Here is a 27,669-nt window from a genome sequence, read left to right as displayed (position 1 = left end):
TTTTATTTCAATTAAGTTATAGTTTTCATTAAATGTAAGTTTAGTAAAATGTTTGTAAATGTAATGTAAAAAAAACATAATTTTTTTATAATTATTTTACTTTTTTAATTTGTTTTATAATATTTAATATTCTTGGACATGATATGGTGATTATCGATGTGGGGTTCAGATGGTGAAAACTTGCATTGAAACAAAAAAAGGGAAAATATATGAAATTTATTTTATATTATATTATATTATATTATGTTTAAATATGTTATATTTATTTACTATATCACTTGATTTATCTTTTGAATTATGTTTACATATGCCTTTAATTATTCCTGATTTCAATGAAAAATAACTAACCTGAAGTCTAAAGAATTTGAAATAAAATTTATATCAAAATACAATTCGAGGAATATTACATATTTTGTATTTATTTGTCTTTTAGTGTAATTTTTCACTTAAAAGACAATTAAAATGAAATGTGTTTATGAAATAAAAAGCAAACTGAAACTATCACAACCACTGCTGACTTAAATTAAAACTTTTGGTTGATTCGGTTAGTCAGAAGTGCGATTAAAGTCTAGAACAACACGTATCATCGACTGACAATCTGTGGCCAAAAGATACAAAATGAGCTTGTTGACAGCTGAGAGTCAGTGCCAAGATGACGTACCAGTGTGTGTGTGTGTGTGTGTGTGTGTGTGTGTGTGTGGAATCCAGACAGTGTGTCTTCATTGTCTGACGGGTAAATCAGGCCAGCTAAATGGAGACACAAGCCCTGTGTGTCAGTCCCGTCACCCACAGTAGGAATTCTGGGCCTGATCCTGTTTCCGCTGCTGCGGGACGGAAAGATTCAGGCAGGATTACATGGCCAAAATTCGTCACTCTGGAATTACACGTGCCGGAAAGCCTTCTGGATCATATTAATGTTAGCTTGACTTAAACGTTTACGATACTCAGTTATGAACTTTCTGCTGTTGCCTGGGAAACGGCTTATGGTCATTTTGCAAAGTTGCATTGTTTTTAAGCTGCCCTAGAAACCGGAATCTGATGGATAAACCTAGACATTTATAATTTGTCTCTATATTAAAAGAAACATATTAGAATATATCGCGTCCCAAACTGTTATTGTTGCCAGGCAGTGGCAAAGGTTAATAATTCAATCAAGCTTTATTATGTTTTGTCTATTAGCTCAGACTTCCTGTTTCACATGGAAATTTGTCAACACAGGAAAGAAAATTGGGCTCGACAGCTCATCAAGTGTTTTTTAAATAATTTGATTCATTATGTTGGACGCTATATTGACCGTGACTTATAAGTATAAGCTAGTTTGAAACTAGTTTGAGAGTAATGTCACAACAAACTATGGAAGCTTGTTTCTGCCATGGAATAAAATAATTAAAGCAATCACACTAGAAACCACTCAGAACACATTATCAACTACATAGTAACTTCTTAGAAACCACTCTGAACACCTTAGCAACCCCCTAGAAACCACACCATAGCAACCACATAATAACTTCCTAGCAACCACTCAGAACACATTAGAAACCACATAGCAACCCCAACAAATTCATTCATCTTCCATTCATCATCCATTCAAAAATCCAAAACCATATCTCACAATTCTGACTATTTTGCCATAGACTTTTACTCGCAATTGCAAGTTTATATCTCGCAATTCTGAGAAATAAGTCAGAATTGCAAGATCTAAAAGTCAGAATTACCAGTTTTATTTTTTTTACTCTGTTGCTGAAGTTTGTCTCGCAATTTTGATTCTTAATTCTCAGAATTGTGAGATATAAACTTGTAATTTTATCTCACAATTAGAACTTTTTTCACAGAATGCTGAGAAAAATTGAAGAATTATGAGGTATAAACTCAGAATTGCGAGAAGTAAACTCAGAATTGTGAGTTTTTATCACATTTGTGAGAAAAAAGGTCAGAATTGTGAGAAGTCGCAATTACCTTTTCTTTTTTTTTTTTTCTTTTTTTTTTTTCTGAAGCCGAATCAAGCTTCCATACCGAACTGATATGTGTGATTATCCTCCCCTCAAAAAAAGGGATAGATGATGTACTTAAGATGATGTACTTAACTACAAGTTGTCTGGGAAACACTTGTGCTTCATAAATCAGGGCGGTGATCTGTGCGAAGATGGCGTCTTGATGTTTCTCTGTGTGTGTGTGTGTGTGTGTGTGTGTGTGTGTGTGTGTGTGTGTGTGTGTGTGTGTGTTTCCCAGGGCAGGGCTACTGAATGTGTCTTATGATCGTCTGTAATCATTCGGTTCTCTTATTTCTGCTAAATACAGTGTATCTCACAAAAACATGTTCAGGTCCCATTTCACACCAAAATCAAAAGAAAAGGGGTATAAACTTATTGTTTACACAAGAAAATAAAGTCTTTAAGGGCCATTAATACCATTCTGGATGTTTGCATTATGACATTTTTTTCATTTTCATGAACAAAATTCTCAATAAGTAATTTTTACTCAATTCTCAGATTCGCAATAATTATTATTATTTTTTTTTTTAATGAATAAAAGGCAACAAAACCTACTATGATGTATAAGTGATGTTTTTTTTCTAATGGTTTTATTTTTATTTTTTTAAATATATATTTATTTTATTTTCATTGTAGTAGTTAGCATTGGTGGAGAAAACATGTCTAATTATATATTTTTATTAATATCACATTATTAAAAAAAAAATTCTTTCTTCATGCAAAATGTAATTAATTATATTTAGTTTATAAATATAATTAAAACATTTAATTACTTTATTATAATAATAAATATTAATATAAAAAGTTTAAAAAAAGTTAAATTTCGGGTGTGAGATATGACGTTAGACATGTTATTGACAGCTTTTCGTGAGATTCCTAATTGATTGCAGATTTACTGTACACTTGGTTGCGTACTAGTGTGACACCGTGGTATATCTAAAGTATTCTGATGTTTTGTGTTCAGTCAGTTGAACTTTTGATCTCTGTGTGTAACAATAACCATCCGTGCTTAACTACTAAATGAATGTAATGCTGAAGTGTTATCGAACTTGCGTCTGGCCTTAACAAAATCCTGCTATTGTGTGTATGTGCTGCGTAAGTCTCAAGGCCGTCGCTGTGTCTGCATTCAGGATTAGTGTCGTCGTCTCACCCTTCGCCCTGCCCAGCTCAAACTACAGTGAAAGAGAGAGAGAGGAACCCTAGAGTGGAGAATGAGGGAGGAAAAGCATGCTTTTAGGGTTAATATTTCCCATAAACCCTTGCGAAATGGATTTTAAGGTACATTGACTTGTAGCTGCAAATAACCCTCTTTGCAACCGCATAGAAACTCTGAGAAACTCCCTTGAAACCTCTCAGAACACCTTAGCAAACGTATAGCAACGATGCTCTCTACATAACCAGGCAAACACCATGCACACTTCCTGCTGAAACCACACTGACAGGAAGTAATGGTGGGCTTATAGTGGCAGACAGGAAGTGTTTTATTAGCCTAGTCAGACATGACACACACCTGTGTCTTTCCCCCCTGGAGCCCAATGCTAGGATGTTGCAGATGACTTTCAAAGAATCCTGACAATGTTGATGTATATATTGTGTGCCACATATACTCCCTCTGGAGAGATGAGCGGATGTATTTGGTCTGACACACGCATGCATGATGTTCTGTCTGCCAGATGGCTTTGCATGAATAAACTCTTCTTCCTATTCGCGCGTCTACAGGCTGGCCTTCATGTCAACAACTGCTTTTCTAGGAAAATATCAGTCTTTAGAGTCATCCAATCCAAATGCTCGGTTCAAGGGTTTCTGTGTGCATAACAATCGTCCAAGAATATGGCAAAATATTTTAAGATACTTTTCAGAAGCATCACTTGATAACCCTTGTGTATGTTGTGTGATTGCTGAAGAATTTGCTCTATGGACATTTTTAAAGGGATACTTTACAGTTTTTTCATATTAAACTATGTTATTCCCTTAACTAAGACGAGTTGATACATACCTCTCTCGTCTCAGTGCGTGCACTAAATCCCTCTGTCTTGCGGCGAAACTTTGTTAGCCCAGTTCATTTAATATGGGCCAAGCAGAGAAGCTACCAAACACCTCCACGTTTTCCCTATTTAAATACAGTTACTCGCGAAGTGTAACTCGACCTAGGACGGTGACACAAAACAAAACGTTGCGCTTTTCTAAGCGTGTAAAATGGATAACTATTTTGTATGGCGGAATACCATAGCAAGTGCTTGTAAGCACTTCGACTTGGCGCAGTAATATCTTCACTAGAGGGAGCGGGGGCCGGTGAGAGGATTTTTCCACGAGTGAAGATATTACTGCGCCAAGTCGAAGTGCTTACAAGCACTTGCTATGGTATTCCGCCATACAAAATAGTTATCCATTTTACACGCTTAGAAAAGCGCAACGTTTTGTTTTGTGTCACCGTCCTAGGTCGAGTTACACTTCGCGAGTAACTGTATTTAAATAGGGAAAACGTGGAGGTGTTTGGTAGCTTCTCTGCTTGGCCCATATTAAATGAACTGGGCTAACAAAGTTTCGCCGCAAGACAGAGGGATTTAGTGCACGCACTGAGACGAGAGAGGTATGTATCAACTCGTCTTAGTTAAGGGAATAACATAGTTTAATATGAAAAAACGGTAAAGTATCCCTTTAATGGAATTTTTACTTCCCTAATGAATGAATGAATGAATGAATGAGGCATTTATAATGAATGAATTCATTCATTCATTCATTCATTCATACTTCCCTAATGGACACGAGATATAAGACTATATAAGACACAAGACTTCTCTCTCTTCCATGCTGTCTGAATCAGACTCTCATTCTGGATCTGAAGTTTCCCTCAGACTTTATAATGAGTAATACATCAGATGCCGTTGTTAGCCATGTGAGTTCTGAATCTGAAATGACATTCTCAGGGAGAAATCCACAGGGACTTTTACAGGAAAAGCACTATGAAAGGAGGACATAGACGTGAATGTGTGTGTGTGTGTGTGTGTGTGTGTGTGGAAGTTGCAGCAACATTTGTCACCCTCGGCCGCCTGTTTATGTACTGACAGCATTAGTGGAATGGAAAACCCGTGTGTGTGTGTGTGTGTGTGTGTGTGTGTGTGTGTGTGTGTGTGTGTGTGTGTGTGTGTGTGTGTGTGTGTGTGTGTGTGTGTGTGTGTGTGTGTGTGTGTGTGTGTGTGTGTGTGTGTGTGTGTGTGTGTGTGTGTGTGTGTGTGTGTGTGTGTGTGTTTGTTTGTGTGTTTGTGTTCTCAGCTCTGCTGGATGGCAGCCATGATGTCTTCATTTATCTCTGCTGTTAACACAGTCCACAATAACAACCCCAGGACACACACTGCCTTCTGTGCTTGTGTATGTGTGTGTGCGATCACTGTATATTACACACACACACACACACACACACACACACACACACACACACTTCCAGTCCATCCAGAGCCCAGTCCATCCAGAGCATTAAATGAAACAAAACTGCATAAATGTGTCATACTGTACATATTTGATCTTATTTTGTATCATTTTATTTATGTATGTATTTAATGTATTTGTTTTAGAATGGATATGGATAATGCATCTGTTTTTCCTTCATTTAGTATTTCTATATATTTTTTATATTATTCTACCACATAATTCATAATTATGGCATAAAAAGTTGAATTATGAGATGATAATTTTTTTGTAATTATGATGATAGAAAATGGTCATAAAATCTAAACCCTGATTATTTTTAATGCAAGATGCCTATTAAGAGTATTTGATTTATACTATATTATGACTAACATTTAAGTTGACTTCAGGGGAGAAAAAAGGTACAAAAGTTGTATAATATGAATGTCTTTCTCTCCCTTTAATATTATATTTGAGTGTTGTGCTGAAAGGAACAGACAGCACACGAGACAAACAGTGAACTAAGAGACGTATGAGTGTGTTTATGAGAGATTGTGTGCTAATCAAAGGGGTGTTTTCATCATCCATCATTTTTCCCGTCATAAAAGTGTGTCGATGTGTCTGAGAGTGATTACAGGCTTCTGATTGGCTCTGATGAGTGGATTGCAGACTCTGGCATCTGCGCTCAGCTCTCATTGGTCAACTGGGGTCGCCATGGCGTCTCTTGTGACCTCATTACAGTTCCAGCATGATCTCAGTGTCTTTGGAACATGATGATATCATATAAGGAACCTAAAGGATAGAAGCAGCCAATAATATCAGTCAAATGACCTTTAATGTTATCAGTGTCTTAATGATATCAGGCGTCTAGGAGGGTGGAGGGCAGTTTTCGTTACTCTGTGACTTTTTTTCTGCCAGTGTTGTTGTTTTTATTTGCGGTGGATGTTTGTTAACATCCTGGCTCCAGATTAGACTGCTTCAGTCTGCTCGTGGGGCCGCCATGTCCAGCCACAAGTGATTAGACATGGAGACAGGCATCTCATTTCCATCTCAATTCTTTCTCGCTCTACCTGAGACAATGCCTGAATGATTAGAAATCTGTTTAAAATCTTTACCTTTTGACTGATGTTTAACTCTTCTTGTTTTTTTTTACACAATGTTAAACTCAACATGGCGTCCAAATCGACTGCATTTTTCCTAATACTTGATCCTGGTCTTGTGATGCATGATTCATTTGCACAATGTGTCATTCTAAAGAAGCAAAATTTAATGAAACATCTTTCTTTATTGGCTGATATCAAGTCGCTCTTGTTTTTTTTTTTAACCCTTTCCCTCCAAAGTGAAATGTAATGGCCACTTTTCCTTATCTGATAGAATTCCCAATGTACAAAAAGTTCCACGCTACCAAATATTGTTTCGAATCTTCAGCCATAATTAAAAACGTGTGCTTGTATGATTTCTCCTGATTGGCACTGTAAGACATACGTATTTTCAAATAGACATTTACAGAGTCACACCGAACAAAGGAGTGACTGTGATGCTGTAAAGAGCGCTGTGGAATCTCTAAAATACATCTGAAGCTCTTGAGGCAGAAGAGATTGTCCTTTTTAGATCCATTAGCATGTCCGGTTCTCTACTGCACTTCCTGGAGATTCTAAGAACGATGTTTTGCTTCAATTATTCCTCTTCTGGCCTGAAGCAACTTTTAAGTGCGTCACCATTGCAAGCCATCTTTTAAGTGTGGTATATTCTGTACTTTTTAGCTTTTTCTTCCATCCACTTAAAGTCCCCCTGTAGTCAATAATTGTATCCCTTAAAACTCATCTTTGATCACCAAAATGACATATTTAAATGTTATTTTTCCTGTGAAATTTTTTTTATTCATGCCTGAAAATAGCTTGAATGTAACTCTGAACCCTTGCTTTATTTAGGATCATGCAGAATTGACTTCAAACTGCTAATCAAACCGCTGATAACGTGTTGCTAATGTTCCTGTTAGCCATCTCAGACTCAGACAGCTGCCTTCTAAAAAAATCAGCATCCTTGAAACGCATTGAGAAAGGCATATGGTTCAGCATAACATCGTAATATACATCATATACATAATTCACACACGCTCGCTAAATGCACCAGATTTTTCATAGAAACTGAAAAATATACCGGGATAACCTGGCTTCTCTTAAAACTCCCCTGCTACGCATAGGTAATGATATGCTAAAGCACGCCCCCCTCGTGACGGGATTGGTTACAACATATTTTCGATGCAGAAAACAACTGCGATTTCAGACTGCATTTTTTGAGACTGTCTTCGGTTCACTGCAATTTTAAGGAGAAAATACTGAGTTTGACTTATGAATTTGCACATGGTTTGTGTTAAAGCATATATGTGACCCTGGATCACAAAACCAGTCATAAGTCGCACGGGTATATTTGTGGCAATAGTCAACAATACATTGTATGGGTCAAAATTATCCATTTTTCTTTTATGCCAAAAATCATTAGGATGTTAAGTAAATATCATGTTCCATGAAGATATTTAGTAAATTTCCTACCGTAAAAATATAAAACATTTATTTTTGTGAGTGAATGCAGCGAATCGTGAACATAAATGTAGAACTTTAAAGGAGATTTTCTCAATGTTTCGATTTTTTTTTTGCATCCTCAGATTCCAGATTTTCTAATAGTTGTATCTCGGCCAAATATTGTCCAATCCTAACAAACCATACATCAATGGAAAGCTTATCTTTCAGATGATGTATAAATCTCAATTTCCAAAAATTGACCCATGTGACCCATATAAACAACCTTAAAAAACTTGATTTTCACCATAGTGGGTCTTTAAAGGTTTCTTGCAGCAAATTCAGTTCTAATTAACTTGTTCACGTCCATTTTATTGTCTCTCAGATGAAAATCATTTAGAAAAATTCTTGCTATTTGAAGTCTCATTCATGTTTGTATCTCAAATAGTGCAGGAATTAATGTTAAAAGACAATGACCTGTAAATGTTTGTTATGCTTGAGGTCACCATTAATTCAATCCACTGCATGTAGAGAACACGTGTAACTGGTTTCTGTGTTTTTCAGGTGGGTTGTGGAGCGTGTTCACGTTAGGCGGAGTCGGCACCAGACCGGGGGCGGAGCAAGAGCAGAACCCTCTCCCGCTGTCCAATCAGAGTCTGCTATTACTGCTGGTTCTGGCTAATCTGACCGACGGACCGGACTGTCCGAACCCCTACCGCCAGGCTGTTACCTGCTTCAAAAACACTCAAGGTTAACCAGACCGGGGTTTTTTTTTTTGTTTTTTTTTACGTTAATTAATTTCACAGAAAGTGCTAATGAAACTCTGTTGTGTGTGTTTCAGATACCTCGTCCATCCCGTCTCCTCAGCCTCACACGTTTCAGATCAACTTTAACAGTCTGTACACAGCACTGTGCGAGCAGCAGAAATCAGACCAGGTGACATTACTGCTCTACACGCTACTGCACCAGAACAGCAACATGAGGACGTACATACTGTCCCGCACTGACATGGAGAACCTGGTGAGCACATGCACGTTCAGCGCTTGTCCATCTGCGTTTCATAGTGCTTGCAGAATATATGCATTCATTCAAATGCAGTTACAAATTCCTTTCTATCTTTTTTTTTTTATTGGTCGACCGATATATCGAATGATTTTGGGCATTTTTTTTTATTTTAGGCCAGTAAGTTCTGTTTGGCTGATGTGTTGGAAGCTTATAAATTATTAGACAGAAATGTTAAACTAATAAGTAAGCAGTATACAAAAAACGATTGCGTGTAGCGTTTGCTTTTCTATTATGCATGTGAATTTCATAGTGCTTGCCCTCATTCAAAGGCAATTGTAATTTCCTGACTCCTGTCAATCATTCACATTGTGGACGGGACTTTTTTCACAGGGATTGTGTTTTTGTTTTGTGGTTGACTGATAAATCGGCTAATATTTGATTGCAGAATCTGGAAGTTGCCATCTAAAGTATAAATCTTAAATTGTTTGGCTTTCTGCCACCCTGCCCATTAAGATCATCAATAGCAGTCGACCACTAGTTTTTTGTTTTACCACAATAATAAAGTGTCTTCTCTTTCTGTCTATGTAGGTGTTGCCGATTCTTGAGATCTTGTATCATGTCGAGGAGAGAAACTCTCATCATGTGTACATGGCCCTCATCATCCTCCTCATCCTCACAGAGGACGACACCTTCAACCGCTCCATACATGAAGTGGTGAGGTCTCACACTGTTGGATGAAATCAGATGAAACCATTGAATCTGTCATGAAAACTTCATTTGAGAAGCTGTAGTGGTTTAAGGCCCCGGGTTCTCTGTTCCTCTTTTAAAATTAATGCGCTGTCGATATCTTCTATAACAGACGCGATGGCGGAATCCACACATCTCAATTCTCCAGCGGCAGCCATCTTTGTTGTAAACGAATTCAACCCAAGCGCTCTTTGGTGACGTGGATGATTGCGTTACTGTTGATCATCTGTCCATCATCGTATAAAGCCCGCCCTGACAATTTGATTGGTCCGAACAGCTCTGGTTCGAGCATAGTTGCTCCACAACGGATCAAGTCCACACCGAACTTCCCGACCTCAAATGTTGTGGGCGGGGCTAAGTTAGGCTGGCATCCAGGCTATGATGTGACGTCATTTCAAACAAAATCTGTCCAAAATGGGAGTTTGAAACAGCTTACCAGAGTATACTTTCCAGAAAAGTTCCAGAAAAGAAGGTTCTGCTGCCTTAAACTGATTTAAACATATCCACGTCGACCAGATGCTTTCTTCACTGCAGTTTTCTTTGTGTGTTTATTTTGTTATTGGAAGGAAAGCATGAAGCACATATTTACATTTTCATCTAAACGTCGTTTTCAGCAGCGTGGGCGTCGGCGGGATGTTCGCTAACAGTATATCGCTCCTCAATGCTCATGTATTTCAAACTTATTTTTACCCCTAAGTGAAGAACTTCGCTGTGAGTATATCAGGGGTCTTTAGATGTATATCAAAAATGATCGGATGGAGGTTCATGATTCCAGATCTGTAATTCCAGGCTTTTGTTTGTCGCATCTTTGAATGCAGCAGAAGTTCTCGTGTGTTTTCTCACACACAGACACTGTTAGTTCAGTATATGCACAAACATTTGTTTTGGAGGCTGTTTTTTTTACTAACAATTACAGGGGTGCCTTGTAACACTTTACTTAAAGCCTTTATGTATAATGCATTATGAAGGTATTCATAATGTACATCACAATGCATTATCAACTTTCATAAATAATTGTTACTAAAGTTAAAATGCATCATATTATTTGCAGATTCCTTATTGCATCTGAAATTGGTTATGTTTTAATACCTTATACTAAAGGTTTTAAGTAAAGTATTACTAAAATATTTTGAAGTCAGTAGATTTCATCTTAGTTTTATCATGCAATAAATCCCTGTTTTACCCTTTAAATAGAGGAACTTGTGTATTTATTATTTTATAAATGTATAAATTATTATTATTAATTCATTTTTGTTTTCTCTGTTCTCTCTGTCTCAGGTGTTGAAGAACATCTCGTGGTATACTGAGCGTGTTCTAACAGAGATCTCTCTTGGCAGTCTGTTGATCCTGGTTGTGATTCGAACCATACAGTTCAACATGACGCGAACCAGGGTGAGACCAGAACCAATGACAAAAACAATCATTTAAAAGTGAAGCTCCATAAATATCCAGATCTTTGGCCGTGGGCACATGCACATTTATTATGTAACAGCGAGACTCACAACAACCAGCTCATGAGATTTACAGGATTTTATATTAGATCTGTGAACACATTTAGTCCAGGGAGTCCAATGAACAGAGCAGGTTTTTATATTCAAAGTATAATGGAGTCATTTCATTCTGTTTTGCCCTGCGAGAAGAAACAACACAAATTATTTATGCATGGTTTTATTGATTTCCCCTCCTTCAGGATAAATACCTCCACACGAACTGCCTGGCTGCCCTAGCCAACATGTCGGCCCAGTTTCGTAACCTACACCAGTACGCCGCCCAAAGAATTATAAGGTAAGTCATACAACAACTGACTAACATATACATATACACATACTACACACACATATACATATACACATACACACAAACATACATATACATATACATGCATATATATATACATACATACATACATACACACACACACACACACACACACAAACATAGATAAACACATATACTCACGCCAGTGCTAGTACCTTGCTACTACCGGGTTGGACCCCCTTTTGCCTTGATTCTTCATGGCATAGATTCAACAAGGTGCTGGAAACAGTCACAAGAGATTCTGGTCCATATTGTCATGATATCATCACAGTTGCTGCAGATTTATCAGCTGCATATCCCTGATGCGAATCTCCCATGCCTGCACATCCCAAAGCTGCTCTATTAGATTGAGATCTGGTGACTGTGGAGGCCATCTGACTTTCGTGAACTCATTGTCATGTTCAAGAAACCAGTTTTAGATGATTTGAGCTTTGTGACATGGTGCGTTATCCTGCTGGAAGAGCTATTAGAAGACTGTGGTCATAAAGAGAAAGACATGCTTAGCAATACTCAGGTAGACTGTGGTGTTTAAACAATGCTCAATTGATACTAAGGGGCCCAAAGTGTGCCAAGAAAATATCCTCCACACCATTACACCACCAGCAGCCTGAACCACTGATACAAGGCAGGATGATCCATGCTTTCATGTTGTTTACACCAAATTCTGACCCGACCATCTGAATGTTGCAGAAGAAAGAGAGACTCATCAGACCAGGCAACATTTTTACAATCTTCTATTGTCCAATTTTGGTGAGCGTGTGCAAATTGTAGCCTCAGTTTCCTGTTCTCAGCTGACAGGAGTGTCACCGGTGTGTTTTCTGCTGCTGTAGCCCGTCTGCTTCAAGGTTGGATGTGTTGTGTGTTCAGAGATTGTCCTTCTTCAGACCTCGCTTGTAACACGTGTTTATATGAGTTTACTGTTGCCTTTCTATCAGCTCAAACCAGTCTGGTCATTCTCCTCTGACCTCTGGCATCAACAAGGCATTTTCTCCCACAGAACTGCCGCTCACTGCATATTTTCTCTTTTTCATACCATTCTCTGTAAACTCTAGGGATGTTTGTGTCCCAGTAGATCAGCAGTTTCTGAAATACTCAGACCTGCCTATCTGGCACCAACAACCATGCCACGTTCAAAGTCACTTAAATCACATTTTATTACACTTTCTGATGCTAAATGCATTGAGTTGCTGCCATGTGATTGGCTGATTAGATATTTGCGTTAACGAGCAGTTGTATAATAATAACAATAATAATAATAATCTGAAAATACAGCTTCGATCACTGGAAGAAATTACATTTTAACAGTTCTTTTTACTTAATAAGCATAAGATGTTAGTGTTACCGACCACAAACTTTAGAACAGGAGTGGGTATATATGTTGTAATACTTAATTTATTTCAACAAAATTTGTTCCTTTTTGTTTAGCTTTAATAAAATAAAAAAACTTGGCAATTATTAAAGTATGTAGTTTATAGACAGGGTCAATTTTCACAAAATCAGAACCCCGAAGGCATTTTGTGATTATTTATATTGTACAACATTTCTAGGGGTATTAAGGGGTGCTGAATCCAAATCTGCTGTATATGAAGCTCAAAAATGTCCCAAAATGCCTCAAAATTTAGAAATTCAAAATGGCTGCCACCGCCAGGCTGAAATCAATTCTTCAATATATCTTTTTGACTAAACAAGGTACAAACAAGAAATAAATGTGCTTTTGTAAGTTTTCCTACATGGGCAATTCAATGCCATATTCAGATTTGAGATGTGAGGAAACTGCTTAGATATTGCAAAAATTGTTGTTTTTAACTATGAACTATTATTAACTAATTAATAATTAAGTTATTATTATTAATATTATCAGGCTACTTTTACTTAGTTTGTATTTTGTTTTGAGGTAAAATGTGTCAAATGTGCTGTAATGCACTCCCCAACCTCTACAGCAGATTTGGATTCAGCACCCCTTAATACCCCTAGAAATGTTGTATAATATAAATAATCACAAAATGCCTCCAGCACTTTTAATAAGCACATTTTCAGAGATTCTGCCTAGTCTATTATTTGTGAGTGTGTGTTAGCCACTACTGTAGTTATCAGGTGAGTCCGTTTGTGTTCATGTTGAGAAAATGGGCTTATTTTCATCTGTCCAGAAACTGGATCATGTTTGAGATCACGAAGGTGAGCAACTTTTATAGAACAAACAGGCGCTTTCTTCTAACACCTCCATTTAGCCAGCGTTCAACACAAACAGATCGCGTTTCATTGCATGTTGTTTGTGATTCAAACACTGAATTAAAGTGAATGAAATGTTTGTTGACTTTGGTAGGAAAACACCCGGTCACCTCAGATGCTCTGAAACCGAGACGCTCAGGCTGTTGACAATCAACGGTTTGATTAGTTGGAAATTCAGGCTTTTGTTTCCTGAATAATATCACACATCCTTTTATGTAACATGAAAACATCGTGCCACGTTGTGAACAACAACGTAAAAGAGCATGTCCTCTGGCAGAGTCAGTGGCTTGAGTTTGAGCAACATTGCCATTTTTTTTAATTGTCCTGTCATTCTGAAATACATGTTACCATGTTTATGTTTGGGTTTTTGGTGCCCAGATTTTTGCCATGACTTCATCTGGAACAGAGCAAACGAAGCTCAGAGGAGAGCGGTAGATTCCTTAAGGTTTCTTAATGATGCCATTTGCGATTCTTTTAGTACTTTAGACTGATTCAAACTGATAACACGTGAGATTGCGACCGATTTGGTCTTTTTTTACCCATTCATTAAAAATAGTCACTCAAAAGAGTCATTTGTGAATTGGACTTGGTTGTTCTGTATGTTTGTTGTTCTGATTTCGCTAAAAAAAAAAAAAAATTATTCCATTAGCGATTCTTTTAGTACTTCAGACCGATTCAAACTTATAACACATGAGTCTTTTGACCGATTCATTAAAAATAAGTGCTTAAAAGACACATTTAGGGATTCGAATGATGTTGTTCTGTATGTTTGTTTTTTTAATGATTCCATTAATGATTTTTTTTGTAAAACCAGTAACGTGGCGTGAGATTGAGACTGATTTGGTTCTTTTGACCAATTCGTTAAAAATGAACCGCTCAAAAGAGTCATTCGTGAATTGGACTATGTTGTTGTTTTGGTTTAGAACTGATTCTGGTTTCTTAATTCCATTAACAGTTCATTTAGTATTTTAAACTGATTCAAAACAATACTTTTAGTGTTTTAAACCAATTTGAACTAATAACACGTGAGATTGAGACTGAGTCTTTTGACCAACTCATTAGAAAGAACCACTCAAAACATCCATTCGTGAATCTGAATAGTTTGTGCATTAGTTTTTCTGGTTTCTTAATTCATTACATTTAATTTTTCCATTCCCTTTTAGTACTTTAGACCGATGCAAACTGTTAATACTTGATATATTGAGTGTTTTGATCTTTTACCAAGTTCATTGAAAAGAACTGCTCAACAGAGTCATTTGTGAATTGGACTAGATCGTTCTAGTTCTAGTTTAGATTCTGGTTTCTTAATTGATTCAATTTTCAATTATTTTAGACTGATTCAAACTTGTCAACACTTGATATATTGAGAGTGTTTTGACAAGTTCGTAAAAGAACTGCTCAAAAGAGTCATTTGTTAATTGGACTAGATAGTACTGTTAGTTTGTTGTTCTGATCTAGATTCTGGTTTCTTAATTGATTCCATAAAATTTTTCCATTCCCTTTTAGTACTTTAGACAGATTCAAACTGTTAATACTTGATATATTGAGTGTTTTGATCTTTTATGATTCTTTTAACAAGTTCATTGAAAAGAACTGCTCAAAAGAGTCATTTGTGAATTGGACTAGATCGTTCTGTGAGTTTGTTCTGATCTAGATTCTGGTTTCTTACTGATTCTTTTGTTATTTAGACTGATTCACACCACTAACATGTGAGAATGAGACTCATTTGGTTCATTTCTGAGTCTTTCGACCAATTCAAAAACCTCTCAAAAGAGTCATTTGTCAGGTTTTGTATGCGTGTCATTCAATTCTTCCAATTCCACATACATTACAAACTCACAGCTCAGCCAAAACATAATATCAGTGGCGGCACAATCATAGTCATTGAAGAGATTCTGAATCAAAACTAGTTCTTGATACCCAGTAAAAACTTCTCAGTCACACTACACTCTCTCTCTCTCTCTCTCTCTCTCTCTCTCTCTCTCTCTCTCTCTCTCTCTCTCTCTCTCTCTCTCTCTTCATTTTACCTCATTAGGAAGAGCATGATCCTGCCAAAAGAAAAAATGTAGCACTAAAACGGCATCATGGCACGCTCTTCTGAAATGTCAGCCATTTTTTTTTTCTCCAGCAATGTCAGCATTTAATTTTATTTGTTCCTTCTCCTTCAGTGTGCTGTTTTATTTCCTTTCTCTCTTGGCGGAGGGATTGGCAGGCATCGCTCGTGTGTTGTTGGCATAGTCGTTCCTGGCGGGTGGAGATAATGCTCACCCGCGGTAGCAACATGTACCGTTTACTTAAACGCCCGTAGCAACTCTGCTAATGACGGGGGAACGCAGGGCCAAGAACACTAATTGTACATTATAGTGGCGGCGCAGAACTTCCTTTTAAAGCTGACGGTGTTAGCGGTTAGCTCATAAGTTAGCATAGCTGTGCGTGCCAAGCGACAGTTTTTGGTTATGTGCAAGTAAGCAAAGGTCAGTGTTTATGGTGGCTAAATTGAATAATTATGCTATTTTCTCTGATTTTATTTAAGGGTGGAGTTGCAGTTCGGGTGCATGTGCTAATGTCAATCATCAGGCATGATTTGCTATGACCTTACACGCTTTTAAAGCAAACCAGACGCTGATGAATCACGTAAATGAGATGTTCAGTGGTCGGGGTTGTTGTTAATTCACAACAGTGTATTTATTTATGTACTGTTATAGTTTTTATAAAAAATGTTGCATTTTAAGTTTGTTTTTGTTTTAATGTTAGTTTCATTTAGCAATTTTATGTGTATTATTTTAAATATTACTCGTTTGTATTTCAGTTTTAGTTTAGTTATTTCCGGTGTTTTAGGGTTTCAGCTTAAAGTTATTTAAATTTTCATTTAGTTTGAGTTTTAATATTTAGATTTTATTTAGTTTCAGCTATATATCAATTAACAAATGTTTATAATAATAGTTTTTAGTTACTAAAATAATGTTTGCAAAACATTATAATGCACATGTTTTATGTTCTTATATCCACAATGGATATAATATTTTAAATTGCATTGCATTAGGCCATCAGTTATTATGCCTCATTCTCTTCATAAAAAGTAAAAAAAATAAAAATTTTACATCCATGAAATCTTTCAATTGCACAAAAGGTTTTTTTATAATTGCAAAAAGTTCTTTAGATTTTGAAAATGTTCTTCAAACTAAGAAACAATGGTGCGTTTAATAACCGTTCACTGAAAGATTCTTTGCATGGGAAACAAAAATAGTTCTTCTATGGCATCGCTGCAAAAAGCCCTTTTTATTTTTATATAAGACTAGCAATTATTTTATTTTTTTCACTTTATAATTTGTTTTTTAGCAAAAAAAATGATAAAGTAAATACACATAATTTTTTATTTGTTTTAGCAAACAAATTATTTTTGAAAAGATAAAATGCAGTATGTATTGTGATTTTATTTTGTATTAAATTATCGTGAATGCCTGTATTAAATAGTTTGTTCTGTTCAGCCCAAAAAGAAAGAAATATGATCTTTCATTTTAAAAGACTTTTATCTGTTATTATGCATTGATTAGTTGTATTTCTGTTTTTGAGCACTTCTTTGTTACCATCTTGCGTTAAAGTGACCGGTTCATTATGGATTAATGATGGACTTATTTTAGCAATAAATCAGATATTATTGTAGAAGTCCTGCTTCACTGAAAGGCCATCTTCAAAGTATGAATCCCTGTTTTGTCCTAAAACTAACAAGTTCCCGATATTACGGCGAGTCTGTTGTCTCTTTTCCATTGAGAGCGGTTTTAAGGATATTGTTTTTCCGTCTAATGTTTATGCGCTTCCTGTGGTGGGTGTAGATAGCACCCAGCTGCTTCACAAATGAGTAAGAACACTGTGTGTTTCTCTTTGATGCCTCTGTGTCTGTAAAAGTCTGGTATTGCAAGACTTTAATAGCTCCAGGCTGCCTGGAGGATTCTGCTTCCTGTGCGGACAGGAAGTATTTAGAGTTATGAGGCCAGTTCTGCATTACATGAGTTGGATGTGGACCACACAGATCAGTGTGTGTGTGTGTGTGTGTGTGTGTGTGTGGTTGTATTTCTTGTTCATTGTGTGTCATGGGATGTTGATGCTGGAATGACCGTTGCCCATAAAAGACCAAAACCACAGGATAAGATGAGAAACACACAGACTCGAAAGTTTCGAATTTACTCAAGATGCCAAAAAGTTTGGACACACGAAGGACGTCTGGGCACCTAAAGGAATTATTCAGCATCAGATGTGTTTTTCAACAATAAAACATTTTAGCTCAAGCTAGACTTAGACTTATGTATAAAAATATATATTGGTAGTTTAATAATATTTAAGTATATTAATGTAATATATGTATATGTATGTATATATGTGTGTGTATGTGTATATATATATATATATATATATATATATATATATATATATATATATATATACATATACATAAATATACATATACACACATACACATGCATATACACATATAGGTACACATACACACATATACATACATACACACACATACACATGCATATACACACACACACACACACACACACACATACACACATATACATATATACATACATACATACATATACACACATACACATGCATATACACATATAGGTACACATACACACATATACATATATACATACATATACACACACACACATACACACATATACATATATACACACATATACATACATATACACACATACACATGCATATACACATATAGGTACACATACACACATATACATATATACATACATATATACATATACACACATACACATGCATATACACATATAGGTACACATACACACATATACATATATACATACATACATACATATACACACATACACATGCATATACACATATAGGTACACATACACACATATACATATATACATACATATACACACATACACATGCATATACACACACACACACACACACACACACACACACACACATACATACATATACACACATACACATGCATATACACATATAGGTACACATACACATATACATATATACATACATATACACACATACACATGCATATACACATATAGGTACACATACACACATATACATATATACATACATATACACATACACATATAGATACACACACACACACACACACACACACACACACACACACACACACACACACACATACACACATATACATATATATATACATACATATACACATATACACATGCATATACACATATATATTATATATATATAATTGAATTATATACATTTTTAATTATCTAATTGCATTTTAATTATATATTTTCAGTCTCAAAATGTTATGTTTTTTGTAGAAAATTGCACACTTAGTGTTTGTAGAATAGATTATGTACTTGTTGATTTATAACTCAGTATTTATTTTAGTAGCGCCATTTGTTCTAACCAGGAAACATTCGCCATAAAATATAATGAGTGTGATGTCATCCCTAATTGATCCAATAAGAAGCAGTTTAATTTGTAAGCTAGGCAAAAAGTTGTATTGAAAAGTCATTCATATTGATTTACTTTTTCTTTCTTTTTTTTTTGCTTTGCACTAATAAAACAATAATTGATGTAATTTTCTATTCAGTGTGTGTGTATATATGCAAGAATAGAAAAAAAAAAAAACACATTAAATGTGATGCAGACTTCATTTAAATAAGCACTATTTTTTTTTTCGTTCAAAGGTGTAATTTGTTCCCATCAGTCTGTACTGCCAATAACCTCAGGTTTGAGGAAGTGTTTTTCGATAAAGAGCCGTGATTGGCCGATGCAGAAAGTCTCCATGTTAACCCCATGAGTCCTGTTAGCACATGTTCAGATCACGTAGATTCATGTGGAACTGCTATGGATTTCCTCCGTGACGTGTGGAAGGATCTCAGTGGACCGGTAGAGATCAGTCACTAATTGGAATGAAGATTGATTCTGATTGTTAGTTTGAAAGCGGCATTGATTTGTTTTGATCTTAAACCTGTCAAATGAAGCACTTTAAAAGTGTTTGATGGGTCTGTTAGTTTTAAAGGGATGTGTTTTCCCCGACTCTCTTTCACATTCTCACTTTGTTAAAATAAAGCCTTCTCCTTAAACGAGCAGTTCACACAAACAAAGCAAATCCTCTCTTCACTCTTTTTTAATAGAGCTATCATGGTCTGTTTTATTGGTTTTAAATATTAAAGGGTCAATCACCCTAATATTTAAATGTTAATTTTAGTAGCATTAAGAGATTTTTTTATTTAAATAATTCTCTTTATTCTCAATGGTGATTCTCTATATATTTGCAGTATTGCAATACAGTATTTTTTTATTTTTTATTACACTAATATTTTTAAATAAGTCATTTAAATAATACATTTTTATACAAAATATTTTACGGTGAAAATTTGGTTTAATTTTGTGTGATTTTAGTGTTTATCTATCTATCTATCTATCTATCTATATATATATATAATTTTTGCATTTCGATTTTTGGGTATTTTTCTTACATTTATGGTAATAAGAATTGCGTTTACGAGTGAAAGTGCTTAATTGTCGCATCTAAAATAGGCTTAATAAGCAACATATATGAATAAAAAATATGATTTCCTTTTGCTTTTGGGGTACAATATGTCCCTGCGTGTTGACTAGTTTTGTGAGATTGTTGTGTCATGTTAAGGAGTGAAGCTGAAGTGTCTTTGGCTCTTTCCACAGGTGTTCTGTGTTAGAGAACCACACGAGTTCCTCCCGACACTGTCAATCACACACACCTGATCTGATAGACCTGCTAATCTGTCAACAGCATGATCATTCCGCACACACACTTGCATATATTAGCAGCTGAAGTGTTTGTGTGTGTGTGTGTGTTTGTGTGTATGTGTGTGTGTGTTAAAAGCCCAGGTGCACTGAAGTACCCCTGTGTGAAGAGACAGCCGGGGTATTTTTAGCTCAGAGTGGCTTTAAGAGTCGACAAAGTGCAGCCCTGCTGCTTCGTGTCCCATTAGCACAGTGAGAACGCCACCTGCTCCAGACACAGAAAAGAGACTCGATAATCGACACACGCCGAAAGAAGCACTTCAGTTGTCCGTGAAGAGACAGACCATAACAGACGCACAGATTTAGCTAGACTGAAAGTTCCAGACTGTGTGTGCGTGCGTGTGTGTATCAGACAGATCAAAACCCAGACCAGACGGACAGATAGTTCTGTGTGTGTGTGCCAGTGGGCATTTAATGTGCTCTGACTCTCTCAGTAGGTCACAGTGACTTGGTGTTTCATATAAACACTCTCAACTCTGCAGTCTGCCCTTCCTGCTGCTACTGCATGGATTTGATCCCCGAAATAAATACAAATCAAACTATAATCTCAGACCGAACGAGGCCTGAGCCGTGTGCATGCCAGCAACATCACAAAATAATTATTAGCGGATGTTTTGAGTTCTCGTTGGCATTGACTTTTTCTGATTTTTGCTTGTGGGCTGCTGTTGTTTGCTTTAGAGGAAACAGTTGATAATAAGACCAGGCGGGATGATAATATTTATGTTCTGATTTGTTTTCCTGTTTGCGTGGTGTTTGCTAAGTCAAGCACTGTTGCATGTACTTTAAATTTCAGTTTGTGTCGACCTGCAGTCTTTATTCCTCAAACCATGTGTGTTATTGAGCAGAAGTGTGCCGTTACTTTACTAAATGATCAGATGCATGATTTATCCTGCTAGATCATAAAACGGATGGGAGAACTCTTTTGGGTCAGTATATCCCAGAATGCCCTAGCAACCACATGGTGGTGAGTTTTGTTCCAGGGTTATTACCTTTAAAGCTGCCGTCGGCAACATTTTTTTGATCATATTTAGTGTAATCGACACTATAATCCGACAGAACAACATAAATAAGGTGGTTTTAGAAAAAAAACGAGCTTCTAACTCCACCTGGAGCGTGTTATTTGTTTTGCAAAAATCCAGCGCTCCCGCTTCATCAGGTCCAATCAGCGCAGGGGGGTGTGAGATCTGACTGTCAATCACAGGTCGTGCACACGCCACAGATCCCCCCTCACTCGCGCACGTTAATATCACATGCACACGCCACGCCTGAAGTTCGCCTGGAGATTGCATGAAGCGTGATGGCGGAGAGAAAATCTACTAACAAGCTTCCAATTCCTCGGTTATTGCTATCTATGGATAGATTAGCCAGGGCAGCCTACCTCCGAGTCCATGGTGTTGATAGATGCTGAAGAGACGGACGCGTTCACAGAAAATCAGGTACACACACGCACAGTGACGCACTGACGAGCACGACCTCGATGGGAGGGTGCTCGCTGGTAGTGGGGAGGGGCATGAGAGTTGTAAACATTCAACATTTTGGCTAATCGACCCAATCTGCCAGACTTGCCGACGGCAGCTTTAACTAAAACAAAAAGTCAATACTTGAAATAAAATCAACATTAACATTAAATTTATTTTATTTTGCCAAGGCAAAATGTATCATATTTATTTATTCATCAAGTTTAAGTACTAAAACAATTATATCTAAATAAACGAATAAAAGTGACTAAAACATACAACAAAATTGCTAACTTTTAAAGTTCAAATGAAAACGTAAAATAGAAAAATAGAATCTACTTCAAAATATTAAGATAAACTGTTCATAGTATATTACAGTAAAGATATTAATAAAATAGTATATTAATTAAATAACACTGATTTTTACCGGCAAACACCTCCAAGATTTTCTTGTGGAAGGATACGGTTTCACAGCAGATGAGTTGATCCGACTCTAATTTGACACAAACTATAATGACATGTTGTTGTTTTCTCCATGAGGCGAGATGTTTTTAGCTGTCAGAATAATAATCCATGACTGAAGTTATATTAGCCATCGCCGTCAGATTTTTAATGAACATTAATGCAGCATATAGATGCAACACACACGCTCACATGCACAGGTAAGAAAATAGGTATAAAGAGAGAAGGCCTGTGTAAAAAAACTGAATATTAGCCAGCTACAAACTGTACAATATGTATAGTAACCTCATAAACCTCATATGTACACTTAACCTCATAAAAAAAAATAATAAAAAAAAATCTTTCCTTTTCCTTTAAAGCTACACTGTGTAATTTTTATTAGTTGATTCTTAGCAAAAAACACTTAGTTCTTTCAAAAATATATGTGCTCATAAATGTATATTTACTTCTTAAAATATTCTCGTAAGTTTATAATCTGCCATTGAAAGTACATACGGGTGAGGGGTTCAAATACCGGTCGCCATGTTGTCCCTCCATCTTGAAACTACATTCGCCAAAGAGGGACATACCTGTAAATTCAAGCTTCGCCTTTCGTGCTTTACACTCGAAAAAGTGAAAAAGTATTGTTTACCTTGTAACATAAATCTGTGCTGCGACGGATCACATGTGATAGTTTTAAAGGCGCAATTGGACGAAGTCGAACTGGAAGCCATGTTAATCTTGGATTAATACGGCCACCGTAGGAGTTAAAACGCCCTCGAAATTGAAAGGAACAGAAACTAATATTCACTGGGTAGTCATATACAATTTCACCGCTAGATGGGGGAAAATATCACACAGTGTAGCTTTAAATCCTCGCTTATCGCGCTTATGCTACTCTGAACAATGCCTGAACTTCGTATTTTGAGCACTTCTTGTGTTGTTTTTTGCCTCTTCACGATGATTCGCTTAATTTAGTCCTAATTTGTAAAGTCGCTTTGGACAAAAGCGTCTGCTATATGACTAAATGTAAATGTATAGGGCTGTCAAAATTAACCTGTTCATTTTGCGATTATTTTTTTCTTAATTTTAACGCATTGAAAATATTGAACGCAATTAACGCAGCATCCATTTTTTTGGCTGCGCTACAGTATATGATCACGCTATCGTTCGTACAAGTGGTATTAAACCATGCAAGCGTAATAAGACGCAAAAAAGAGCTCAGATCTTTACTGGTGCGCGTCTGCTTTTTTGTGCGTTTTAGCAGGGAAGGTAAAAATCTGAACCGGCCGACTGGGCCAATAGAAGAAGCCCTGACATACTGAAGGCACAGCTAAATGTGGCATTAATTACAATGGGTTTCTGTGAAGATTGTTTTAAAGGGTAACTAAACCCCTGGTCAGAGCCTGACTCCACCCACTGTCAATATTTGAAAAATGCTGGAAAAGTAGGCAGAGCCCAGTGGAGAGGGGGGCGTGCATCTGAGACGTATCTCTCTGTAGGCAAGGGCGTGGTTAGCTGGTACCCTCTGACATCAGAGGGTACCACAACTTCCAATAGGAAAATTCAACTGCAGTAGCCACTGTACAACCTGAAGAGGGCAGCACTCAGACGTTTTTACACCATATTTTGTAAAATTAAAACACTTTAAACACAAATGTCAAAAAAATTACTCGAATCAATGAACAGCACTAATAAAGCCCCCTTCTTACAGATCATTTACTAAAAAAAGTTGGTTTAGGGTTTAGTTACCCTTTAAGCTCCCTTAAATGAAAAGTTGACATATATTTCAAAGCCTATTAAATGTAAAAAAAAATTCTAGCTCTCTATATTCTGTAATGTTGAATGGCTATAATTAAAGGGGTGGTATAATGCCCCTTTTGACAATATGTAAAATAAACCTTTGTTGTCCCCAGAGTGTGTATGTGATGTTTTAGCTCAAAATACCCCACAGATAGTTTTGTACAGCATGTTAAATTTGTCCCTTTTTGAGGGTCAGTAAAAACGTGTCGTTTTGTATCTGTCCCTTTAAATGCAAATGAGCTGCTGCTCCCGGCACAGAGGGCGGAGCTTCAAGAGTTACATACTGTATTGCATGTGAAAAGACGGATGCGACAGCTTGAGCAGACTCACAAATGTGCTCGACTACAACAACTCTTCCTCTTCTCAACATGGACTGCGTGTTCCCGGGGGCGGGGTTTATGTACATTTTAGGGTTAGTGATGTCACTAACCCGGGGGGAAGCTCGTGTAGTCCCTACCAGCCCGTTTGTTGTAGTTCTTAAACAATTTCTTTAAAAGCAAATATCTCCCTTTCCTTTGAACTTTGAGTGTTATAACTTTGCAGATGTTGTTTATGATCAAACAGCAACATTACACACTAACTAAAGTTAGAAAAGTGAAATCATAATCAACCACCCCTTTAATGGCTAAAATTGGAGGGGAAAAAAATCCATTTATCTGAGACATCAGTATCACTTCTGGTATCAGTCATTCATAGTGCTAAGCAAAAAGATACAATTAAACTAATATTTAAAATATACCGTCCTGATGTTGTTTCTACATTATTTTCGAGATTCAATGTGAAATGATTACAGTATTAAATATATTAAAAACTTTAATGTTAGGTGTGATTTAATCACGTGATTTTTAATTACAGAAAAGTGTGAGATTAATTAGGTTTTTTTTTTTTATCAATTGGCCGCACTAATATATACTGTTATATATGTTATTATATATACAAAAAATTTTATTTTCAAGATGTGCACACCACTGTTTGAAGTGTTTATTCATGATACTTACTTCATGATTATGCAACACTTTTTGGTATACCTTCACCTTTTTATATATTTAAAATTAAATGTTATTTGTAGTATTTTTAGTCCGATGTTGTGTTAAATTTTTTTTATAATATATACCAATCAACTAAACATAGCGCTTTTCACAATACACATCATTTCAAAGCAGCTTTACGGAAAGTGCATGAGTCCATATTACAATTTAGAGTGATCTGTTATCATATCAAACAAATATGTTTTTCTGAACTGGACAACACTTACTAAATGAAACTACTACTTTTTAAAGTATTTAAAATGAAATATTATTTTTAGTTTTTAGTCTATTTTACACAGTACAAACAGTAGGCAGTGTTCTGGAAATATTCATTACTTAGCAGTCCAATAATATCAGTCACTTAGTTCTGCAATTAATTTATAGTTTCTTCATTTTGCATAATATTTCCATAGTTTTCATTCTGCAATTCTAGTAAGTGCAATTCCAAACATACTCAAGGGTTGTAAGAGTGAAGAGAAGTAAGTGTGTGTGTGTGTATATGTGTGTTGTATGACTGCTTCATATGGTTAGAGCTCAAGGCATGTGCCGTCCTTTAGTGATTGATGAGGTCATCAGTATGAGACGTATTAATCCTTCCCATCATGCCTGCTGCTCTCCATAACCCCACATGCACAGCACTTCCATTGTCTTTCACCCACATATACTTACACATTCCAGCAGACGAGGATTTGAAGGTCACCCTAGTGAGGGAACTCATCATTACCCATGATTTATGTTTAATTCTGCCTTTAACATACAAGGCCTCTGATTGGCTAATCTCAGGCTGGCTATTATCACACACGCTATTACTAGGTGCCATCCAGGTCGGAAAGCTGTTAATGTGGGTATATGTATGCCTGTGAGAATGATTTTTGATTTACAACATGATGACCTAGTAAACTGCCTACCTAGACAGCATCTGACAATCCCAGAATGCAATGCTCAGTGGGAAAGAGAAGTGATGCTTGTATTTCTATGGAAGTAGAATAATGTCAAATGTTTTTGAAATAAAAAGCCTGTTGAATTGCACTACTTGAAAAAAAATAGGCATTGCATTAACCATGCTTGCATTTTAATGCATTGTATTTTTAGTGCTTACATTTTTATGGGCTGAAATTCAACATGGTTGAATATTTAAGCTGTGAATATTTCAATTAAAAACATTTCAAACACCTTTTCATTATAAAAAATTCAATAATCCATATTCACCTTTCATATTTCACTTCCTAAATATTCAAACTGTTTAAAAATACAACCAATAATATTCAACAGGCAATTTTCGGTCCATTTTATTTCGCTTTGCAAATTCGCTTCCACAAATTCAGTGGTTCAAATTCGACAGTAAATTCAACATTGACGTCCAGGAACTGCAGGAAAAGCAGTAGATTGCCGAGCATACTCTCCATCTGCTGTTAGTCGACCTCACCATCAGATGGTGCAAAAGCGCTTGTTGCTGACGAAGACATTCATTCATAAAATGAAAATGATTATCTGTGTCAGTATATGCGGAAAAGATGATAAACACGCAATAAGCTGTGTTTATGTTTCATTCAATAACTTCACTGTTACTTTCCCTGTGTATTCTACATGTCATCAGCTTTCTCTACCATGAACAAGATTATAAGTTTCCCTCAATACCTCATACTCAAGGATTTCCCTTCCGTTGATAGTGATATGAAAGACCAATCTTGCACCTTATAAGGGAAGTAGGCTGTAGGCTATTATATAGGCTACAGGCAAGAAGATGGACTCAGAATATGAACTTAACGCGCAAAGTTTCATGCTGAGCGTTCGTGATATACTGGCATAAAATCAACACATACATACATACATATATATAGTATGCATACGTGTATTGCATTAGCTTAAACTGTCACAGCACTTGCATATTGTCCTCCTATTGTTAGTTTAACTGTAAATCGCTTTGGATAAAAGCGTCTGCTAAATGACTAAATGTAAAAATTGGCTTGACATTGGACATTCGCACATTTAGGGACCGTCTCTAAAGTTGCATACAACATTGGCATATACGTTTCTAACTTCAATAGCAAACTTAAATTTATTTGAATAAATATCAAAAACCAAAGGGTGTGCATTATGCCTGACACTAAATGAACACTTTACAGTTGGTTGTATGACTGTAAGTCGTTCTAATCAAATGCTATCGGAGTTAGAAACGTGTATACCAAAGTCGTATACACTTTAGAGACGGTCCCTAAATGTGTGAATGTCCAACATCAAGCCATCTTTATGCCAGTCTATCACGGGAAACGCTCAGCATTAAACTTGCCGCGTTATTCTGAGTCCATCTGCTTGCCTGCGCGTTTGGTCTTTTACATCACTGTAGTCCATTAAGCTACGTTAAGCGTTGTATATGTCCAGCAGGGGA

General features: G+C 36.3%; 1 protein-coding gene across 1 annotated transcript in view; it reads left to right on the top strand.

Moving 5' to 3' along the window:
- Positions 1-27,669, top strand: part of dym (dymeclin) — an 83,937-nt gene that overhangs the window by 22,114 nt on the left and 34,154 nt on the right. Inside the window, exons 9-13 of the mRNA XM_082141628.1 lie at positions 8,480-8,665; positions 8,757-8,935; positions 9,509-9,634; positions 10,946-11,059; positions 11,358-11,452. Of these exons, the coding sequence (XP_081997754.1) occupies positions 8,480-8,665; positions 8,757-8,935; positions 9,509-9,634; positions 10,946-11,059; positions 11,358-11,452 (700 nt within the window). The remainder of the gene's footprint in view (positions 1-8,479; positions 8,666-8,756; positions 8,936-9,508; positions 9,635-10,945; positions 11,060-11,357; positions 11,453-27,669) is intronic.

This window comes from Leuciscus leuciscus (genome assembly GCF_965113295.1).
Source record: "Leuciscus leuciscus genome assembly, chromosome: 16".
Taxonomy (NCBI): Eukaryota; Metazoa; Chordata; class Actinopteri; order Cypriniformes; family Leuciscidae; genus Leuciscus; species Leuciscus leuciscus.
This window is presented reverse-complemented; position numbering and strand designations above follow the sequence as displayed.